This window comes from Ornithorhynchus anatinus, chromosome 9 (genome assembly GCF_004115215.2).
Source record: "Ornithorhynchus anatinus isolate Pmale09 chromosome 9, mOrnAna1.pri.v4, whole genome shotgun sequence".
NCBI classification, from domain to species: domain Eukaryota; kingdom Metazoa; phylum Chordata; class Mammalia; order Monotremata; family Ornithorhynchidae; genus Ornithorhynchus; species Ornithorhynchus anatinus.
This window is the reverse complement of record NC_041736.1, coordinates 46,899,557-46,916,901: the sequence shown is the minus strand read 5'-3', so window position 1 is coordinate 46,916,901 and position 17,345 is coordinate 46,899,557. Positions and strand designations below refer to the sequence as shown.

At 43.4% G+C, this 17,345-nt stretch overlaps 1 protein-coding gene across 2 annotated transcripts; it reads left to right on the top strand.

Moving 5' to 3' along the window:
- The first annotated feature begins 2,901 nt into the window (after positions 1–2,901).
- Positions 2,902–16,499, top strand: LAMP5 (lysosomal associated membrane protein family member 5). 2 transcript variants are annotated; one of them, XM_029072433.2, is made up of 7 exons: positions 2,902–3,265; positions 3,386–3,508; positions 4,188–4,360; positions 4,922–5,053; positions 5,746–5,851; positions 7,906–8,094; positions 15,524–16,499. In XM_029072433.2, exons 2-7 carry the CDS (start codon positions 3,445–3,447, stop codon positions 15,700–15,702), a joined length of 843 nt encoding a protein of 280 aa, XP_028928266.1. In that variant the 5' UTR covers positions 2,902–3,265; positions 3,386–3,444; the 3' UTR covers positions 15,703–16,499. The 2 variants fall into 2 exon arrangements, with proteins under 2 accessions (XP_028928266.1, XP_007670291.1); XM_007672101.3 differs by having other exon boundaries at positions 2,902–3,269.
- The last annotated feature ends 846 nt before the right edge of the window (positions 16,500–17,345 follow it).

Below are 17,345 nucleotides of genomic sequence, written 5' to 3'. Positions count from 1 at the left end.
GTATGTATGTACTCTCCCTAGTGCTTAGTGCAGTGTTTTGAGCACAGTAAGCACTCCATAGATACCACTGATTGATTACTACTTTGGAGAATCTAAGAAATAGCTTTCTTGCTTCCTATCTCTCCTTGAGAAGAGGTTGAGAAGGTTTGCCAGGAGGTTAATTCTAAGTGTGTTATATCTGTCCCATGCATCACTCACATAAAACATACACTAGTATAGCTGTTCTGAAAGAGCCTATAATATCCTTCTCAAATAAAATGTCTTAATAATCACATGGAGCATCAATATGGCTTCTAAAACCATCAAATCTCGTAGTTTCTCATAATTAGTTTCATACGTGAATCAGCACTTGTTACACTAGAGCAGAAACTGGAGAGTTAAATTAAAACAAAGGCAAGGTATGATAATAAAATCACTTTTCTATATCAATTAAAAATATTAAAATGCCTGCTTAGTGACCTTTCTGATTTAATACCTGATAAATGCCAAAAATATTGCTATGTTAGTCACCCATCATACAATGGGTTAGTGAGTGGTGGGCTTAATTATTCGGATAGGAATACACACATTTTTTTCATGCATTATTGACTTTTTGCAATGTACAGATTAGGTATACTCCAATTTGGCCCATCCCAAACTTCAAAAAAATAGATGGGATGCACAAAAACCCCCAACAACTTTAGAAATTCATCCACCTAGCTACCTATGTTTCCATTTATTTATCTCGAAGAAGAGTCACTTATTCATGTGTAGTAGGTGAGCCACTTAAAACTTAACCTATGGTAATTTCTGAGTTTCATTTTAGTCAACTTTTGGATTTGCCATTTCAACAAAAACATAAAATATAAAGTCAATTGACAAATACGTGAAATAGAGGTGAACACCTGTAAAACCTCTCACTATGAAATATTCCCATTTTGAAAGATAATTCTGAGCTATATTAATATGTCTCATTACACCTTGCAGTTATGCCATCATCTCCTTTGGGAGCAATGGCTGGAGGATCATTATTTTTCATTAGAAGACTTTGCAGATCATTTAGTCAGGATCAGGTGGTAGTTGGCTAGCCCAATGCAGGTCAATGTTGCATGGATGACTTGTCACTCTACTGCACCAACCACATGACTTGGGGAAGAAAAAAATAAGCTGCAAGGGAAATTGTTGAGATATCTTTGAGTTCCTCCACCATTGCGAGGACAGAAACACGAATGAGGGGCTGTGATTATATCTGGGGCCTGTTATTTTCATTCATCTATTCAAAGTATCTACTAGGTCTACTAGGTCTACTAGGAGCTGCTCGTGTGGTTTGGAATCATTACCATGTATCCCCAAAGTAAGCCATTCATCCCCTTTCCCAGATAGGATCAATCAATCCCGTTATAAATGGCGCACTGCAATCTCTTCTCACTAGTTTTAAAGTTAAAGCTGCCTCTCTCAAATGCTGTAGACGATTAGAAGAGCTTGAAATGGATTTACAGGCAATTCAGTTAGGTTAATAAGTGAGTGTACCAATGATGGACACATTCTGAATCAAGGCACCAATATATAAAGTAGAAGCTACCCGATAATTCACCACTGTAATGATCTGTTGTTGCCTGGCTTAAAGGCAAAGGCTATACAACACTGTATGATGAAAATGTTCAGATCCACCATTACAAGATGATTAGTCATATCATTTGATTGGCAACAATACCTTCAGAGTTGATCACTGCCCTTGAATTAGGCAGGACTTCTGTATTTTCTCTATTTTCTCACACGTAAAGCAGGAACTGTTTGGCCGACCTGGGGATAAGCTATTTTGAGATATCAAGATAAAATTAATCATTCAAATGACAAGAAAATAGTGGGAATGTCAAACAGTAAAGCACCATTTGAATGCTAATACTGAATATTTACAATTTTACTGTTTTCACACACATTTCAGGGCAAAACATATATGCTGTAAATGCTGGAATATGATTGTGCACAAAGAGAATAATCATCACAATTCAGAATCATATGACCTTATTGATGTAAACGTTATGCTTCAAAAATTATTCAATTGCTAATGTGATTTCTCAGCAAAAATGCAGTACTGCGTAGGTGAAATGAAGGTGACTCCTACTAACCTAAACTGGTGGAATCTTTGCTTTCCTTTTTTCCTTCAAATGCTACCTCTACAACATCACTTTCAAGAGCAGCGCCGAGCAAGTTAAGACCCCCAGTTGAGAAGAACAAGTTCTGAACATTTTCAATTGTAATATTTAACCCACTATCCAAAGCAAAAGGTACTTGTCTCTAGGAAAAAAAAAATGTCATTTCACTACAGACACTTTTGAACCTCCATAGATTACAGCCGGTTCTCCTACTCTAAGGTAAAAGAAGTGTTTTAAAAGTCCTGCTCTAACCATGGAATACACTGAGATATGTACAAACACTTATTCTCTTTGATTTTCTAACATAACTTTCTCCTTGACACCATGTGTCACTGTTCTTCCAATGCCGCCCATGGCTTAAGACAACTTTTTAAAAATTTCAAAGACCTGCATCAAAAGAAGAGATAAGACTTGCACATAAGGTGCTGATCCTTCAGCCATTTCAAAAGCATAACCCAGGACAAAAAGAGGAGTGTGACCCTGTTACACTACTGAAGGGTATGGCGAGGGGAACTCATGACTTCTGAGAGAGGCCTCAACTTTGCGAGAAGACACTTTCGCAGTGGGTAGACAATCAGAGCCCTTAATTGACAGTGCAGCGAAAGCTGACAGTTTTTTTTTTTTTAATGGGGGCGTCAAAGTAAGTTTGAACGGATCAGTTCACGCAGAGCACCAGCATAGAAGGAAGAAGCCATCTCCAAAACCCAGAGACCGGTTGCCATAGCATTTTCTTTTCTTCCCCCCCCCCCCCCCCCACCTTTCTCCCACCAGAATCCTTCCAGGCTGTTTCCTTTCCACGGACTCGACACTTCCAGACCCAACTGTCGTGATGTGAGGCTGATACCACATAGTGACCTGGAGCCCATTGGAAACAAAGGCCGAGTCTGCGGGTGTCATTTCAACTGCACAAGCCAGATCGATCCTTTCGGATGGGACTGCAGGGTGGGCGCCTGGAAGGTGGCAAGGAAAAGGGAACAAAAGCTGTTAGCCTGGCGTCATCTATTTGCTCCCGGGGTGAGGGGAGCTGGAACAGCCTCTTATTTAGAGACTGAGACAAACGCCGGGTCGGAAATTGGTGTCCTGTCGGCGGTGGCTACCGAAGACAGCTCCCACTCTCCTTCTCCTCCGCAGTGAGTGAGTGGAGATGCCCCATTAGCTGGCGTCCGTGCTGCACCAAAGAGCCAGTCCTCGGCGCTGAGCTTTCTCTCTCCTCCCTCCCCCTCCCCTTCCTTTCTCTCGGAATCCTTTAGGGATTCCCTTTTTTGGGACAGCGGCGACAGCACGTCTGGATCCAGACACCGGCAGGGGCATGGAGCTCAGGAGGAGAGCTGCAATGGGCAATTCGGGACTCCGAGCACTGCTCTTCCTTCTCCGTGAGTAAGGGTCTCTCGCCCCCCAACCCTCCCACCCGCACCCCAGCGCTCGGGTTGAACTTTTAAGAGAGACTAGAGCTGACCATCCAATTCATCAGCCTGTGCTCTTCTTCCCCCCGTATACGTTTCTCCAGGAAGAGAAACGCAGGGGTCTCTATCTGGTACCGATTTGTACATCCCAAGCGCTTAGTCCAGTGCTCTGCACGTAGTAAGCGCTCAATAAATAGTATTGAATAAGCACACCGGAGGCGCCTGAACCCAGGACAGCTTCAAGGCAGGCAGGCAGTTGCAGGGGCAGAGAGCTTAGGGCATGCCCAGGTTGGAGTTCCTGAAAGACTTGTCTTAAAGCACGGCGAATTTTAATTCAATCAAATGGACGAGCTAGAGGTCTAAAGGACAAGAACGTGCAAGTCGAGGACGTTTCGGGCCATTCGATACGAGTAGGAGCTTGCCGTTTTGCCGGTTCGCATGCATAAAGCCCAGCGGCTTGGTAACTTTTCAGACCGGGATCGGAACCGGAGAAACCGACCGGTTACTCAGCGCTTAGAACAGTGCTGGGCACGCAGGAAGCCCTGAACAAATCCCATCGTCATCACTACTCTACCCCTTTGCGCCTGAACGCAGGTCGGACCATGGGGGTTGGTAAGCACCGAACCGTTCTTATATTTTTGTTTCACAGATACAGTTGCTCCAACCGTGGCAGAACAAGAAGTTGAAAATCTCTCAGGTCTTTCTACTAACCCCGAAAAAGATATATTTGTGGTGCGGGAAAATGGGACCACGTGTCTTATGGCAGAATTTGCAGCAAAATTTATTGTACCGTATGATGTTTGGGCCAGCAATTTTGTCGATGTAAGGAACCTTTCTGACAACCCAGCTCGCTCTTACGGCTTAGCTCAGACAGCCCCCGCGACTCGAGTGCCTTGGGTTGAGGTCTGCGAGGCAGGAAGAGGGAATCCCGAAAGCAACTCTTCCTCCCATAGCCTGCTCCTGAATGCTGCATGTGCTGTTCACGTTGCTAAGGCACCGCCAGCTGCACACACCGCGCCTGTTACAACGCCTTGGCCTTTCTCTACCCGCACTCCCTAACCCTCTTCTCCTTCCCCTCCCTCCCCGGGCACCTTGCCACCATCCTCCCTCTCCGCATGGCCCCGGGGCAGACAGAAGTAGCCCCCCACGATTCCTCAGAGAGGTTTGCACGGCCTGGGACTCTTTCACCCGAAAGAGTGGGGATGGCCCCGAGGCCCGCTTGAACTTTACCGGACGCACAGGCCGCCTACTCACACCAACGTCTTTCTTGCCCGCTTGGCCCGGGACCCGCTGCTCGGTGGCTGGCTCGGAGAGTGTGTGTCTGTGTGTGGATCTGTGGGTGTGTGTCTGGGGTGTGAACGTGATGTGCAACTGTGCCTTCAGCTCATCACCGAACAAGCCGACATCCCGCTCTCCCGAGGAGCCGAAATGAAGGGCAGGTGTGGCCACAACGAATCCGAGCTGCAGATCTTCTGGGTGGACAAAGCTTACGCCCTCAAACTCCTCTTTGTGAAGGTAATTTCTTGGATGGTGGGGAGAGGACGGGGAGCCCCGAGGTGGTGGAGCTTGTCGAGAGGACCCATCTGGCCAGTGGAGGCCTGATGGAGCCGGTCCTTCGAGGGGTACTGCTATTAATGACGACTAATAACAATAGTAATTGTTATTTTTACCGCTGGTGTGTTTCGGAAGTGGAGGCCTGATGGAGCCGGTCCTTCGAGGGGTACTGCTATTAATAATAACTAATAACAATAGTAATTGTTATTTTTACCGCTGGCGTGTTTCGGAAGTGGAGGCCTGATGGAGCCGGTCCTTCGAGGGGTACTGCTATTAATAATAACTAATAACAATGGTAATTGTTATTTTTACCGCTGGCGTGTTTCTGAAGTGGAGGCCTGATGGAGCCGGTCCTTCGAGGGGTACTGCTATTAATAATAACTAATAACAATAGTAATTGTTATCTTTACCGCTGGCGTGTTTCGGAAGTGGAGGCCTGATGGAGCCGGTCCTTCGAGGGGTACTGCTATTAATAATAACTAATAACAATAGTAATTGTTATTTTTCCTGCTGGCGTATTTCTGAAGGAAGTTGCGGATGGGCAGAGATAAAAGCCAGCCGAGGGAGGGGGTGCGATCCCGGGGCCTGTTTCCTCCAGGGAGCTGGCGAGGAGGCCTCCTGGACTGATGCGGATTTTTTTCCCACCCCGGTAGGAAGTCCATAACACCTCCAAGGGGCAAGAGGCGTCCTGGAGACTGAGCAAGGTCCAGTTTGTTTACGATTCCTCCGAGAGAACCTACTTTAAAGACGCCGTCAATCGTAAGTGAGCTGGGGGACACCCTGGGCCCGTTTTTGTGTTGGTTTTTTTGCCAGCCTATTTTTTCTCTGGCCTCCCGCAAGGCAGAGGAAGCAGGGGTGGTTCTGTGGCTCCCCTCCGGTCCCCCACAATGGAGTTGGGCCTGACTACCCAAGCAGAAGCATTGTGGCTCGGTGGAAAGAGCCCGGGCTTGGGAGTCAGAGGTCATGGGTTCGAATCCCGGCTCCGACGCTTGTCAGCTGTGTGACTGTGGGCAAGTCACTAAACTTCTCTGTGCCTCAGTTCCCTCATCTGGAAAATGGGGATTAAGACTGTGGGGACAACCTGATTACCCAGTATCTACCCCAGCGCTTAGAACAGTGCTTTGCACATAGTAAGCGCTTAGCAAATGCCAACATTATTATTACCCACCCCCGCGACCAAGACAGGGCCCCGTCTGGCATCCCATGGGCATCCCATGGCCTGCTGTGGGCCCTGCGCTCTCCCTGGAGGTGGCAGGTCACCTGGCCATGTGCCACCCTCTCCTCGAGGTGGTTGGAGACGAGACCCCCCGCCCCTACGGCCCAGCCTGCGAACCTCCCCCTCTTTGTTTCCAACGTTTGCCAACTCCCGGGATGACTTTTCCTTCGTTTCCCCCTGCCCGCTCGGTTCCTCTTAAGTTTCCGGGTTTTTTTCTCCCTTTCCCGCATCGGTACTGCCCGTTCTGTTTCCTTTGAGCCCTGGCCACTCATTCACCTGCCTCTGATTCAGCACCCTCTCTTTCACGTGCCCAACATCGCCACGGGATTGCCCTAAGCAGACAGAGCAATAATAATGATATTTGTTAAGCGCTTACTATGTGCCAAGCATTGTTCTAAGCGCTGGGGTAGAGATCCGAGATAATGAGGTTGTCCCACGTGGGGCTCACAGTCTTAATCCCCGTTTTACGGATGAGGTGACTGAGGCACAGGGAAGTTATGTGTCTTGCCCAAGGTCACACAGCAGACAAGTGGCGGAGTCGAAATTAGAACCCACGTCCTCTGACTCCCAAGTCCGTACGCTTTCCACTGAGCCACGCTGCTCATTTCCTGAAAACTTTTTCTTTTTTGCTGAAGATTCTTTCAGGATGACTGACAGTCCTTAAACTTCCAAACTACTGCTAGGAAAATGCTCACTCGGGATGATTAAAAAAAAATAACTGTACCAAACTGAGCATTTCATTATTAACTTTCCCTTTCATTCCCAAGCCACTTTTGTGAAACACAGAGGAAAACAGAAGTTGGAACGGATACACCAGGAGCGAAATTAAGTTATGCCAAAACACTCTTCCAAGTACCTCTAAGTTCACCCAGAGTACATCGTCCTGCCCTCAAAAATAGGAGCTGAAAAATACCAGATCTCAGCACTGGCCCTATCTAAAACCTATTTATAATTTAAATAAGAAAAGGTGGCACATACAGAAGAAATATCAATCTATTGAATTTATTGGGTGTCTACTGTGTGCAGAGCACTGTACTAAGCCCTTGGGAGAGCACAAAACAATAAGGTTGTAAGACATATTCCCTGCCCACAACAAATTTACAGTCAAGAGGGCACATCTCCTTTACAGTCATGATTCCTTTGGGTACAACTCTGTTTAGATCCATAAGTACCTTGATTTCTTTAGTTACAAGGGAAGAAGAAAAGCCCACTTGGGGGAAAAAGAAAAACCTAAAGAAAAAATGTGCTGATACAGACAGCAAATCAGCATTTTCCCATTAGGAGAAATAATGTCTCCTAGAAGAGGGCAGAGCTTGAGCCAAACTACAAATTATTCTTCATTTTGCATTCTTAGCATCACCCTGTGCTTCTTAATAGGAGCAGTTTAGTGAGAAAATTAGGTGTCATAACTTCTCTCTCTTTCATATTTGCCTATAATTTTGTCCAACTTTCTCTTTTTCTACCACAAAAGGGAGAAATACTTCCTCGGTAGCTGAGGTTGCTTGTTTTCTTGCATCCAATCCCATTACTCTCTTACTTATCAGACCCAATATAAAGTTACCAGTGTGAGAAGACTAACTATTGCACATTTTGGCAGCTGGAAAACACACAGCAAACTCCCACCGCCTGTCTGCCTTAGTCACCCCAGCTGGGAGGTCCTACGAGTGTCAAGCTCAGCAGACCATTTCCCTCACCTCCAGCGACCACCAGAAAACCGTGGCTATGCTTCTGTCAGCCGTCCACATCCAGCCCTTTGACATTATCTCGGATTTTGTCTTCAGTGAAGGTAAGGGAGATGGGGAAGCCAGTTTCCCAACTATATGTTAATGGAGCACCAAAACCTTCTTGCTTAAAAAAGGAAGCCAAAAGCAACAGTGACATTCTCCCAGATGTCCTTCTGCAGAGCTGTAAGCACAACACAGTTTGCAAGTTGGGATCTGTACTATTTTAAATTTGTTTTGTTCCGCTATAACATAAATCTGAAAAAGATTGGCAGTTCTGAAGACAGATAAATATCCGCCTTGATAATAATGTCAGTATTATTTAAGGCTTCCAAAGGGACTAACTTTAACACATCCTTAGTTATCTCAGTGATTATGAAAACTGATGTCAGAAGCTTTTTCATTTTCCATTCTTCTGCAGATTTGCTGATATGTACGTGTATATGTTTGGGTGTTTTGAGTAAAACTGAAATTTAGTAGGTGTAGTTTCCAGTACGGTGACTGTCTACCACCTGACAGCCCTGGATTAATATGGTCTTTCCTCTTCAGAAATGACTGGGTTCTTTGGCGGCACTCAGTCAGAGGGACAGAGTAGTGGTGCTTGTGGGGGTCGGGGGTGCAGTGTAAAAAATGGAGTGATTGTCCACTTTCTCCTTCCAAATGGGGAATATTGGACTACTTTTTTTTTTTTGACCTGGTCATCAACTGTGGGGCGATCAGGTTGTTAAACATTACTTTGGGCTGGTTAATATGTCGAATTTATAATTATATAGTGCCAAACTATCCATGCCTCTGGAGCCAGTGGCTCATCCAGGTAAGGCCTATCGATTGTCCCATGGTACTCTGGTGTCATCCAGGAGCAGATACATTAAGGAGAAGGATTGAGTCTATAATGTTATGGGATGTTTTTCATGTCTGCCCCAGTGTCCACCCATTCTGACTTCTAATTTAGTTCCTCTTGTTGTTTGTAAGAAATGGCCTCATTTTGGCCACTTGCTATATGGTGTAGATCTCCCTGCATCCTTGAAAAATGTAGTTAAAAATCCACTTGAAGCACCTTTAAAAGATCACTTTTTTGAGTTTGGGGAATTCTGTATTTCCATCAAATACAGGAAAACAAAGCAGTAAATTCCAAATGCTTAGGTGCAGTTAACCTACTCAAATCACAAAATGGCTTATAAGATATATACCCAATCACTCAGCTAGTAGCCCAAATATAATGTCATCTTTGGTTTAACATCATTCTTCGCTAATTTATGTCAAAAAACTGCCTGAAAAACAAATTCACCTCGTGTAAATATCCTTAACTAAATTTTTTACCATTTCAAGCTTCTTGCCTCTTAATATTAATTTGAATGACCTCACCCTCTGATTAACTGTCCTGGAGGCTACATGGACCTACTAGCATAAGAGCAGGGGTATTCTGAAGGCATTGTGCTACAGATAACTAAAAAATCCCCATTCATGAAGGGGTGGCCTAGACACAGATGTCTCTGAATGGTGGTGAACCCTGACCGGGGGCCATGTTACTTGTGGTTTGTTTGATAATATACAGTTAATCCTTGGGGATTTTCACTGTGAGAAAATGCCTCAGCGGAAGAAATGTGTATTGAAAACTGAAGCCTACAGAAATGTGCCAATATCTCAGGATTTTTTAGACAATATCCTAGCCCCTTGACCCCTTCAGAAAATGAATACATTGGGTCCTTCACATATCTCAGGTCTCCTCATGGCACCCCTGTTATTTGGTTAAGGGGCAGCTATTACTATTCCCATTCTACAGATAAGGAAACCAAGACCTGCTCTAAGTCACTCAGCAAGTCAGTGGCAGATTTGAAATGAGGATTTATGTTTTCTAGAAAACTCTGTGTTGCTTTCTTGTTCCAACAGGATCAAAATAGCAGAACCGGTCAATTTCAGAACCCCTGCTCTAAGTAACTCACCATATGAAGACCTGGTTCTAATCTCAGCTCCGCCACTTGTCTGCTGTGTGACGTTGGGCAAGTCACTTAAGTTCTCTGTGCCTCAGTTACCTCATCTGTAAAATGGGGATTATGACTATGAGCTCTCTGTGGGACAGAAACTGAGTCCAACCTGATTAACTTGCATCTGTCTACCCCAGCACTTAGTACATGTCTTAACAAATACCATTTAAAGAAAAAAGTCACCCACCCGCCTGGTCTTGGAATACTTTCAAACCTCTTGCGAGGGTGCCATTCCCAAGTCTGAACGAAACCCCACAGGGCGGCATTGGAAGGTCCCAGAGCACCTTAAGGCCCAGAGTGTGAGACAGCGATGCCACAGTCTCACTTCCAAGCACTCAGTCCCTTACCTTGTGGTTCAGGGGAGGCTCTTCTTAGAAGGGCAGTCAGTCAGCCAGCAAAGGAAGTGGCAAATGATGGCGTGACCCATCAAGAGCAACAGAGGAAGCCTCGGGCTTGGCTTCAGAACCGAGAACCTGCAGGAAGGAATTTGTGAGCGTCACTGTGGTTTGCGCAACACTGCTTACACTCTATCGTTCCTCCAAGTCACAAGCTCCTGCTGGGATCGTAGGTGCAAAGAGCTAGTAGGCAGGCAGGGTTGCAGCACATTGTGAAGTGTTGACAGAGGCTGCTTTATATACTGGACTACCACTATTATGATTAATTGTCGTAAAGGGGACTGCCAGAAAGAGCTACATGGTGTGTGATAGTGTGTTCCTCTTTCAGGAAATGAGACAAGAAGGGGAGAAAGGATACCAAATGTCATCCTAAAGGCTTGAATTTGAAGCAGTCTCCCTGCAGATTCCTAGAAACAATCTCACCTTGCTTTTTTCTTCATTCATTTATATTTTTAAAATGCCAACTTCCACTGTTAATTTGCCCCACAGACCAACAACACTTTTAAAACCCTCATTAGCAGATGTGATAATAGCACAGTCCACTTGTTCAGAGCCTGAAAGGAAGACAAATATAAAGGGATTTGGGCTCAGAGCCTAATGAAAATCACAGGATTGATTTAAAATGATTTCATACAGCCCACCTCTTCCTATCCTCTTTTGTTTGACTTTCATGGAAATCTTTAATGAGGGAACCAGCGTTAATTGTGTTCTCTTGGGTGAGTGAGATGAGGGACAACAGGAGGAGGAGAGGTGGTAGAATTGGGGAAATGTGGGCAGGACCAATGAACCTTCTGTGAACTAAATATAATTTTTGCAGCTGAGTGAATATTGAAAATTATTGCAAAGCTTAAACTACATAAGCCCAGCAGCAGCAATTGAAATGTCCTTTGGAAAAGGGTTCACTTTAAGATGGATCCCTTCTGACTTTAAATGATGTACTTTTTGGCTGGGTTTGGGGTACCTGATGGACTCTTAGAATCCAAGACCAGGCTCTAAGCTCAGGCCTCTTCAGTTGAGCACCAATTAGCATAAAAAAACGCCTGGAGCGTGGCACAGGTGAAGGGTGGAGAAAAATGAGTAAACAACCTTGGAGAAACAAGCAAATAACCAGTATTTTCAAAGCATATGGAAGGTGAGCAAGGTTACGTATGTTAGCTCACCTCTTTTCTGGGACTGTGAAAACTTGTTGTCTTATAGCCATGGACATGATCATCATAATAAGCTTTCATTCTCCATCAGTTGAATCTGATCTCGTTTCCACTGGTGGTGAGAAAAGGTCATCAGAGGTGAGCCCATGTTCAAACCTAAGAAACCCACTAATAATAATAATTATGGAATTTAAGTGCTTACCATGTGCCAGGGATTGTACTATTGGGCTAGATACAAGATAATCAGGTCAGACACAGTCCCCGAGCCACCTGGGGCTCAGTCTAAATAGACGACAGTAGTTTTTAATCCCTATTTTAGATAAGGAAATTGAGGCACAGAAAAGGTGACTTTGGGCAAGCATATAGCAGAGAAGTGGCCGAGCCGGGATTAGAACCCAGGTCAGGCTGTATCTTAAACTGCTGATTCCCAAAACACTGAGGAAGAAAATCTTGATCCTATTCCAGTTCTAGTATTGATTCAGTTTTATCCAGCCTCACCAAGCATCATAAGCTATGTTCAGGTGATGATTCCTCTCAAGAAAGTAGAAAGGCAGGCTAGGCATTAACTGTTGTGGCCTAGTAAATATCCTGACTCTTTAAAACAAGTTTTGTCATTGGGGGAATTATGTTGAGAATGGTGATCTACTGATTGCAGGGGATTTTTAAAGAATCAATATTCATAGCAGTGTTTTGCTATATGGAGAAAAAGACAAAAACATATCTAGTGGATTTGTGGTTTTGGTTTACTGAATTGTACTGTCTCCTTTCAGTTGAGTATTTAAGCAATTGCAACTGCTGATTTCTACGAATGTGGAAGCTTTCCAGTTTTTTCATTATAAAAATATTTCAGTTCATTTTTAATGATCAACAGAAAAAAATTCACAATCGACATGGAAAAAAGGAAGAATCCTCTCTAGCACAGTTAGTGCCTTTAATGGCTACCATATGCAGTTCACTTTGAAGCGTGCATATATATTGTTAATCCCCCAAAACCTGGGGTGATCCATTTATCGGGTAGATTTCCCAAGTCTGCAAAGTAGGTGCTGTAGATTCTGAAGTCAACTCGGCTCCTCATTAAACAAGCTTGAATTCATGCATAATAATAATAAGGTGCCATAGAGGAACTGAGTCACATTAGCATGAGTAGATTTTTCTAAGTAGCCCAAGAAATAATTCCCTTTTCTGTAGTGTACAGATGTCTAGATGTTGGTGTTAGGCTGGTCTTTGAAGGTATCTCAGGTGTCCTTTTAATCTTTCCCGGTGTCTTTTATTGAAGAGTGTTAACATATTTCCAATGCCTAACTAAAGGAATCAACTGACAGTATTTACTGAACCCTTACTCTGTGGTATACTGTAGTACGCTGTAGAACCCAGTGGCACTCTGTAGTACACTATTCTAAGTGCTTGAGAGGGTAACAGTAGAATTTGTAGATGCCACACCTGCCTTCAAGGAGCTAACAATCTAGTGGACCTGAAGGTGAAACCAAGGTTTTTGTTGTTGTTGCACAGATTTCTAAAATAATTTGTATCCTTCAGTTAGGGACATCACGTATATCTGGAAAGCTCATTCCCAACGCATGTAATATTATCAATAATGTCTGCCCAACTCCTTCATTACTTCCTGGGAAAGCAGATGGTGTTCCCCGATGGTTTCCAAGAGTGAATGTGTGTCCACAAAGATCTTCCTTCCACGTCTCAGGGAATAATGAAGCACCTATGGTGAAGAGAAACCATTGCTATCCCTGCATCCCCCTCCTTCCACCCTGTTCCTCAGTTTCTTAAGGGGAAGACCAGAGTGCTTTGAATATAAACATTAAAAGCCATGAAAAGCAATGTATTCTTTCAAAGCACATGGAGCTTCTCCTCCTTCCCTTGTGATTTTAAGAACTTCCCACGCATGCGTAGGAGTGACACCCATCGAGTTATTCTGCCCTCCTAAAATAATGAATGTAACGACAATTAGCGCTATAATCTTACAGAGCAGTGACAGCGCAGAAAATGGGAGAAATGAATCCTTGACAGCCCACTATTTAAGTTTTCACCCCCTAATCCCTGGTTTATTGTTTGGCACTGCGGCCAAAAGAATCATCATGACATTCAAAGTGGCTTAGCAGCAGGCTAAAACAATTGCACATCACAAATAAACATTAGTAACTATTTTTTAATCTCCTTCCCTCCCCTTAACATCATATCATTAGTTCCTTCTAATCTATAGGGTCTTACATGGCTAAACAAGTAAATTAAAGTGATTTTTATAAAAGGTGAGAGAACTTTGCGGTATTTCAATCCAACAGAATGCTGCCTAATTATATTTTGTCTTAATTTAGAATATTGGAAGTTTTATTAAAAAGTGAAAAATTGATTTTTAAGTCTTAACTGACACTTGATAAGACTGCTAACATTGTACTTCTCGGGCTTTAGAGATATGCAAAATTCAGGGGTTTCATGAAGACTTTTGTCTCTAGATTTCTACTTTAAGGGACACCTGTGCTGGGCAAATTTATGCAAAATTTCCCCTTAACATGCCCTTCAGTGTGACAGCATCTTCATTTCCAACTGCGGTAAATTCAGACCATTGGTCACTGTTGCTTCTGGTTTCTGTGTAACAACAAAAGTGACATATTTTGTACAAATTTTAAAATGCTCACAATACAAGGCACTTTAGGAATTAACTCAACTGTCAGTGTAGTATACACCAAATCTGATCTTTTGAGACATTTAAAGAAGTCATTACTTCCGGATAATTGCCTAGAAGTTCAGTAAAATGAGTCTAAGCCCTCACTACAGGTCCCAAAATCTTCACACGTAATGTAATTGGCCCACTTGTTTTCAGCAGTAGCAGCAAAGATTGAGAATTCTTCAAGGCTTGACCTGGATTCTTACTCATGATTATAATCCTCCATCTGCAAGGACCATAGAAAGGTCATCAGGTTCCACTGCTTTCAGGCAAGACCCTTCTTAAACCATTCCCGTAAGACAATATTCATCAGATTTTTCAAGACCTCTCTTGGAAACCTATTTCAACAACAACGTGGTGAGAAATTCTCTCTTTCCTCTCACCTGAATCCCTCATGCTATAATCCCTCTGCTCAGTGACTTGTTTATATAAATCAAATAACCCCACCTAGACATCTTTGCTCTTCTCTTCCACCCATTTCTCCTTCCTTCTACTTCTTTTAGCTGAGACTTGATCTTTCTTTCCAATTTGCTGTAGAGACAAAGCCTGGACACTCTGCCATCCTCCTCTCTATGGCTCCAAGGCCATCTTAGTACTGGAGCAAGAAGTGTCAATAGTTCAGATTTTTTAGAAGCCACCACTCAGAAAGAATCATCCTCATTACAGGGAAAAAAATCAATGCTGAGAACCTTGGAGGAAGACTCCCTAGTTAGAGAAAGGAGCATTTTGAGGGGAGATTAAGAAGTGACATGACAGCCCCCATGATCTTCCTTAGTTTGTATCTTCTTATGGAGAAGCTCAAATAATAGATCATACTCATTCAGCGCTCACTGTTTGAAGAGCACTGTATTAAGTGCTTCGGAGAATACACTTAAACGCATCTCTCTCCAGGATACACGTACCTTGAGCATCTCCCATCTCTGTATTACACTCTACAAGAAGGGGTATTGGTTTCTGGAACCCAAATTTAGTCACCCAGAACAAACTCTTTAGCTATTATCATTTGTTTTTTCCTTAGGTTTTTTTTATGACTAATTACATGATGGTCAGAAGGTAAGAATCAAACAGCAAGATGGGCAATCACTTCAATGTGAAAGAGTTTCCTACATGACAGTGTCTAATTGACAAACTGAAGATGACTCAATTGTATAAAGATAACTGAGTATGCATTTCAAATTTTATAAATCTATTTTTTTTCCTTTGGTTTGATCTGAATGCTCTGAAGTGCGGGGTGTACAATATTGGCTTTAGAAATATTTCACCATCTTTCTTCTCATTTTTCATTTCAGAACACAAATGTCCAGTGGATGAGCGCGAACAGTTGGAAGAGACTCTACCCCTGATTCTGGGGCTAATATTGGGACTGGTGATTGTACTGACCATCACAGTCTACCACATCCATCACAAGATGACAGCCAATCAAGTGCAGATTCCACGAGACAGATCTCAGTATAAACACATGGGATAAGGGGTGGTCGGGCAGGTGCCATCCACGCTAAACCCTTATAAGATGCAGAGAAACGAAATCAACTTTTCCCCCTAAGCTAGGTCACACACAGTATAGCACCCATTTTACTGACCAATTGAAAACGGACACCTCTCATTGTGCGTCCATATTTAATCCCAGTGGGGGGCATTCTTCTCTCAGGCTTGCTAGGAGGTTGTGAATCCTTTCCCTCCAAGGGAACTCATCCAACTTCCCAGCTTTCTTTAGCTTGCTTTGGCTCCCCCACGCTAGGACGGGGAGGCACAGAATATAGTGACAAGAGGAGAGTTTTCCCCTAAGGATTCGAAACAAAGTGAATAGTTTCAAAAGGAAATCCCTTTTAGGTTGGATTTGGATGCCTTTGTGAATCAATCAATGGTATTTACCGAGCACTTATTGTGTGCATTAAGTGCTTGGGGGAGTATAATACAACAGAGTTGGTAGACGTGATCCCTGCCCACAAAGAGCTTTATCCCTATGGATATTTTCGGACGATCCCGCACAGTGGTTGATGCATCAAATATAGAGCACCATGCTACTGCAAGTTGATCTGAAAGTGATACAAGCTTTTGGCTGGGCATTTTGCATGAATCGTGATTGTATTTGAAATGTTACATTGCTACCTTCAACTGATGATTTCACAGCAAGAGAAACTGTTAATGTTACTATGCAGAGAATTTCAGCCATTGTAAAATATAATCAGTGAGATACTGAAACTTGAAATATTAATTCATGTGAATTCATTTTTAAAAATTAAAATACAAGTATAGAACAACTGACTATTTGACTTATCTTTAAAAAATGCGGGTGAGGCGTTAAAAAAATTTGGCTATTACGGTATTATTCAGAAGAGCCAGAGATGATGGAAAGGAAAAACCAATATTAACAGGTTTGAAAAGATGCTTGAGGGAAATGCAATATTCCGGCTCTTACCCAACAAGTAAAAATCCATTTTAAACACCTTAGACGTACACAACATCAGTTGTGATGGAGGTAAACCTCGGGACAGGTTGAAAAAAGTCACAGATCCTTCCAGTGTCTTAACAGTCCTAAATGGTATAAGGCTCTTAGGCAGGAAACACTTATAACCAGTACCTTTCATCGCTCTTCTGCCTGTCGGGAATGAAGTGTTCGGTTGAGGTTGTGACAACAGGGCCCTGTCTATTAAGAGATCCCAAACACGTGGCCTAGAAGTGCAGCTGGTGGAGAACTGCTTCCCAGGTATGATGCCTGCCTCTTCATTCTGTCACCAGCTAGGACTCAACCAGCCAGAATGCCTGCATCTTGGAGTACAGGGCTGGGGATAAAAAACCTGAAATGTTCCCTACTACCAGGAGGAGGAGATGAAAGGGAACCTGTCCCTCCTTTTTTTCCTTTTGGTTTCCCTACCTTCCCAGTACATTTTTCACCTCTAGAGTCCAAATGAAAAAATGAACAGTTGGAAATAAATATTTCTTGCTCAGGTATTCGGTGGTAAATATTTCTCAAGTATTCGGTGGGTCAACATGGCACTCTATGGCAATATGGGTTTTGTGCCATGGAAATCACACTATAACACACAGTAAGCGATATTAGCTGCTAAGAGCAGAAAGTAAGTTGTGAAATGAGTTTGGTCCATGCTCTGC

Bases quoted from the DNA above. Each gene is read 5' to 3' on its own strand.
- LAMP5 (XM_029072433.2), top strand. From the start codon at position 3,445: ATGGAGCTCAGGAGGAGAGCTGCAATGGGCAATTCGGGACTCCGAGCA. The intron at 5,054-5,745 runs GTAATTTCTTGG...CCACCCCGGTAG, and splicing joins TCAAACTCCTCTTTGTGAAG to GAAGTCCATAACACCTCCAA. The intron at 8,095-15,523 runs GTAAGGGAGATG...TTTTCATTTCAG, and splicing joins GGATTTTGTCTTCAGTGAAG to AACACAAATGTCCAGTGGAT.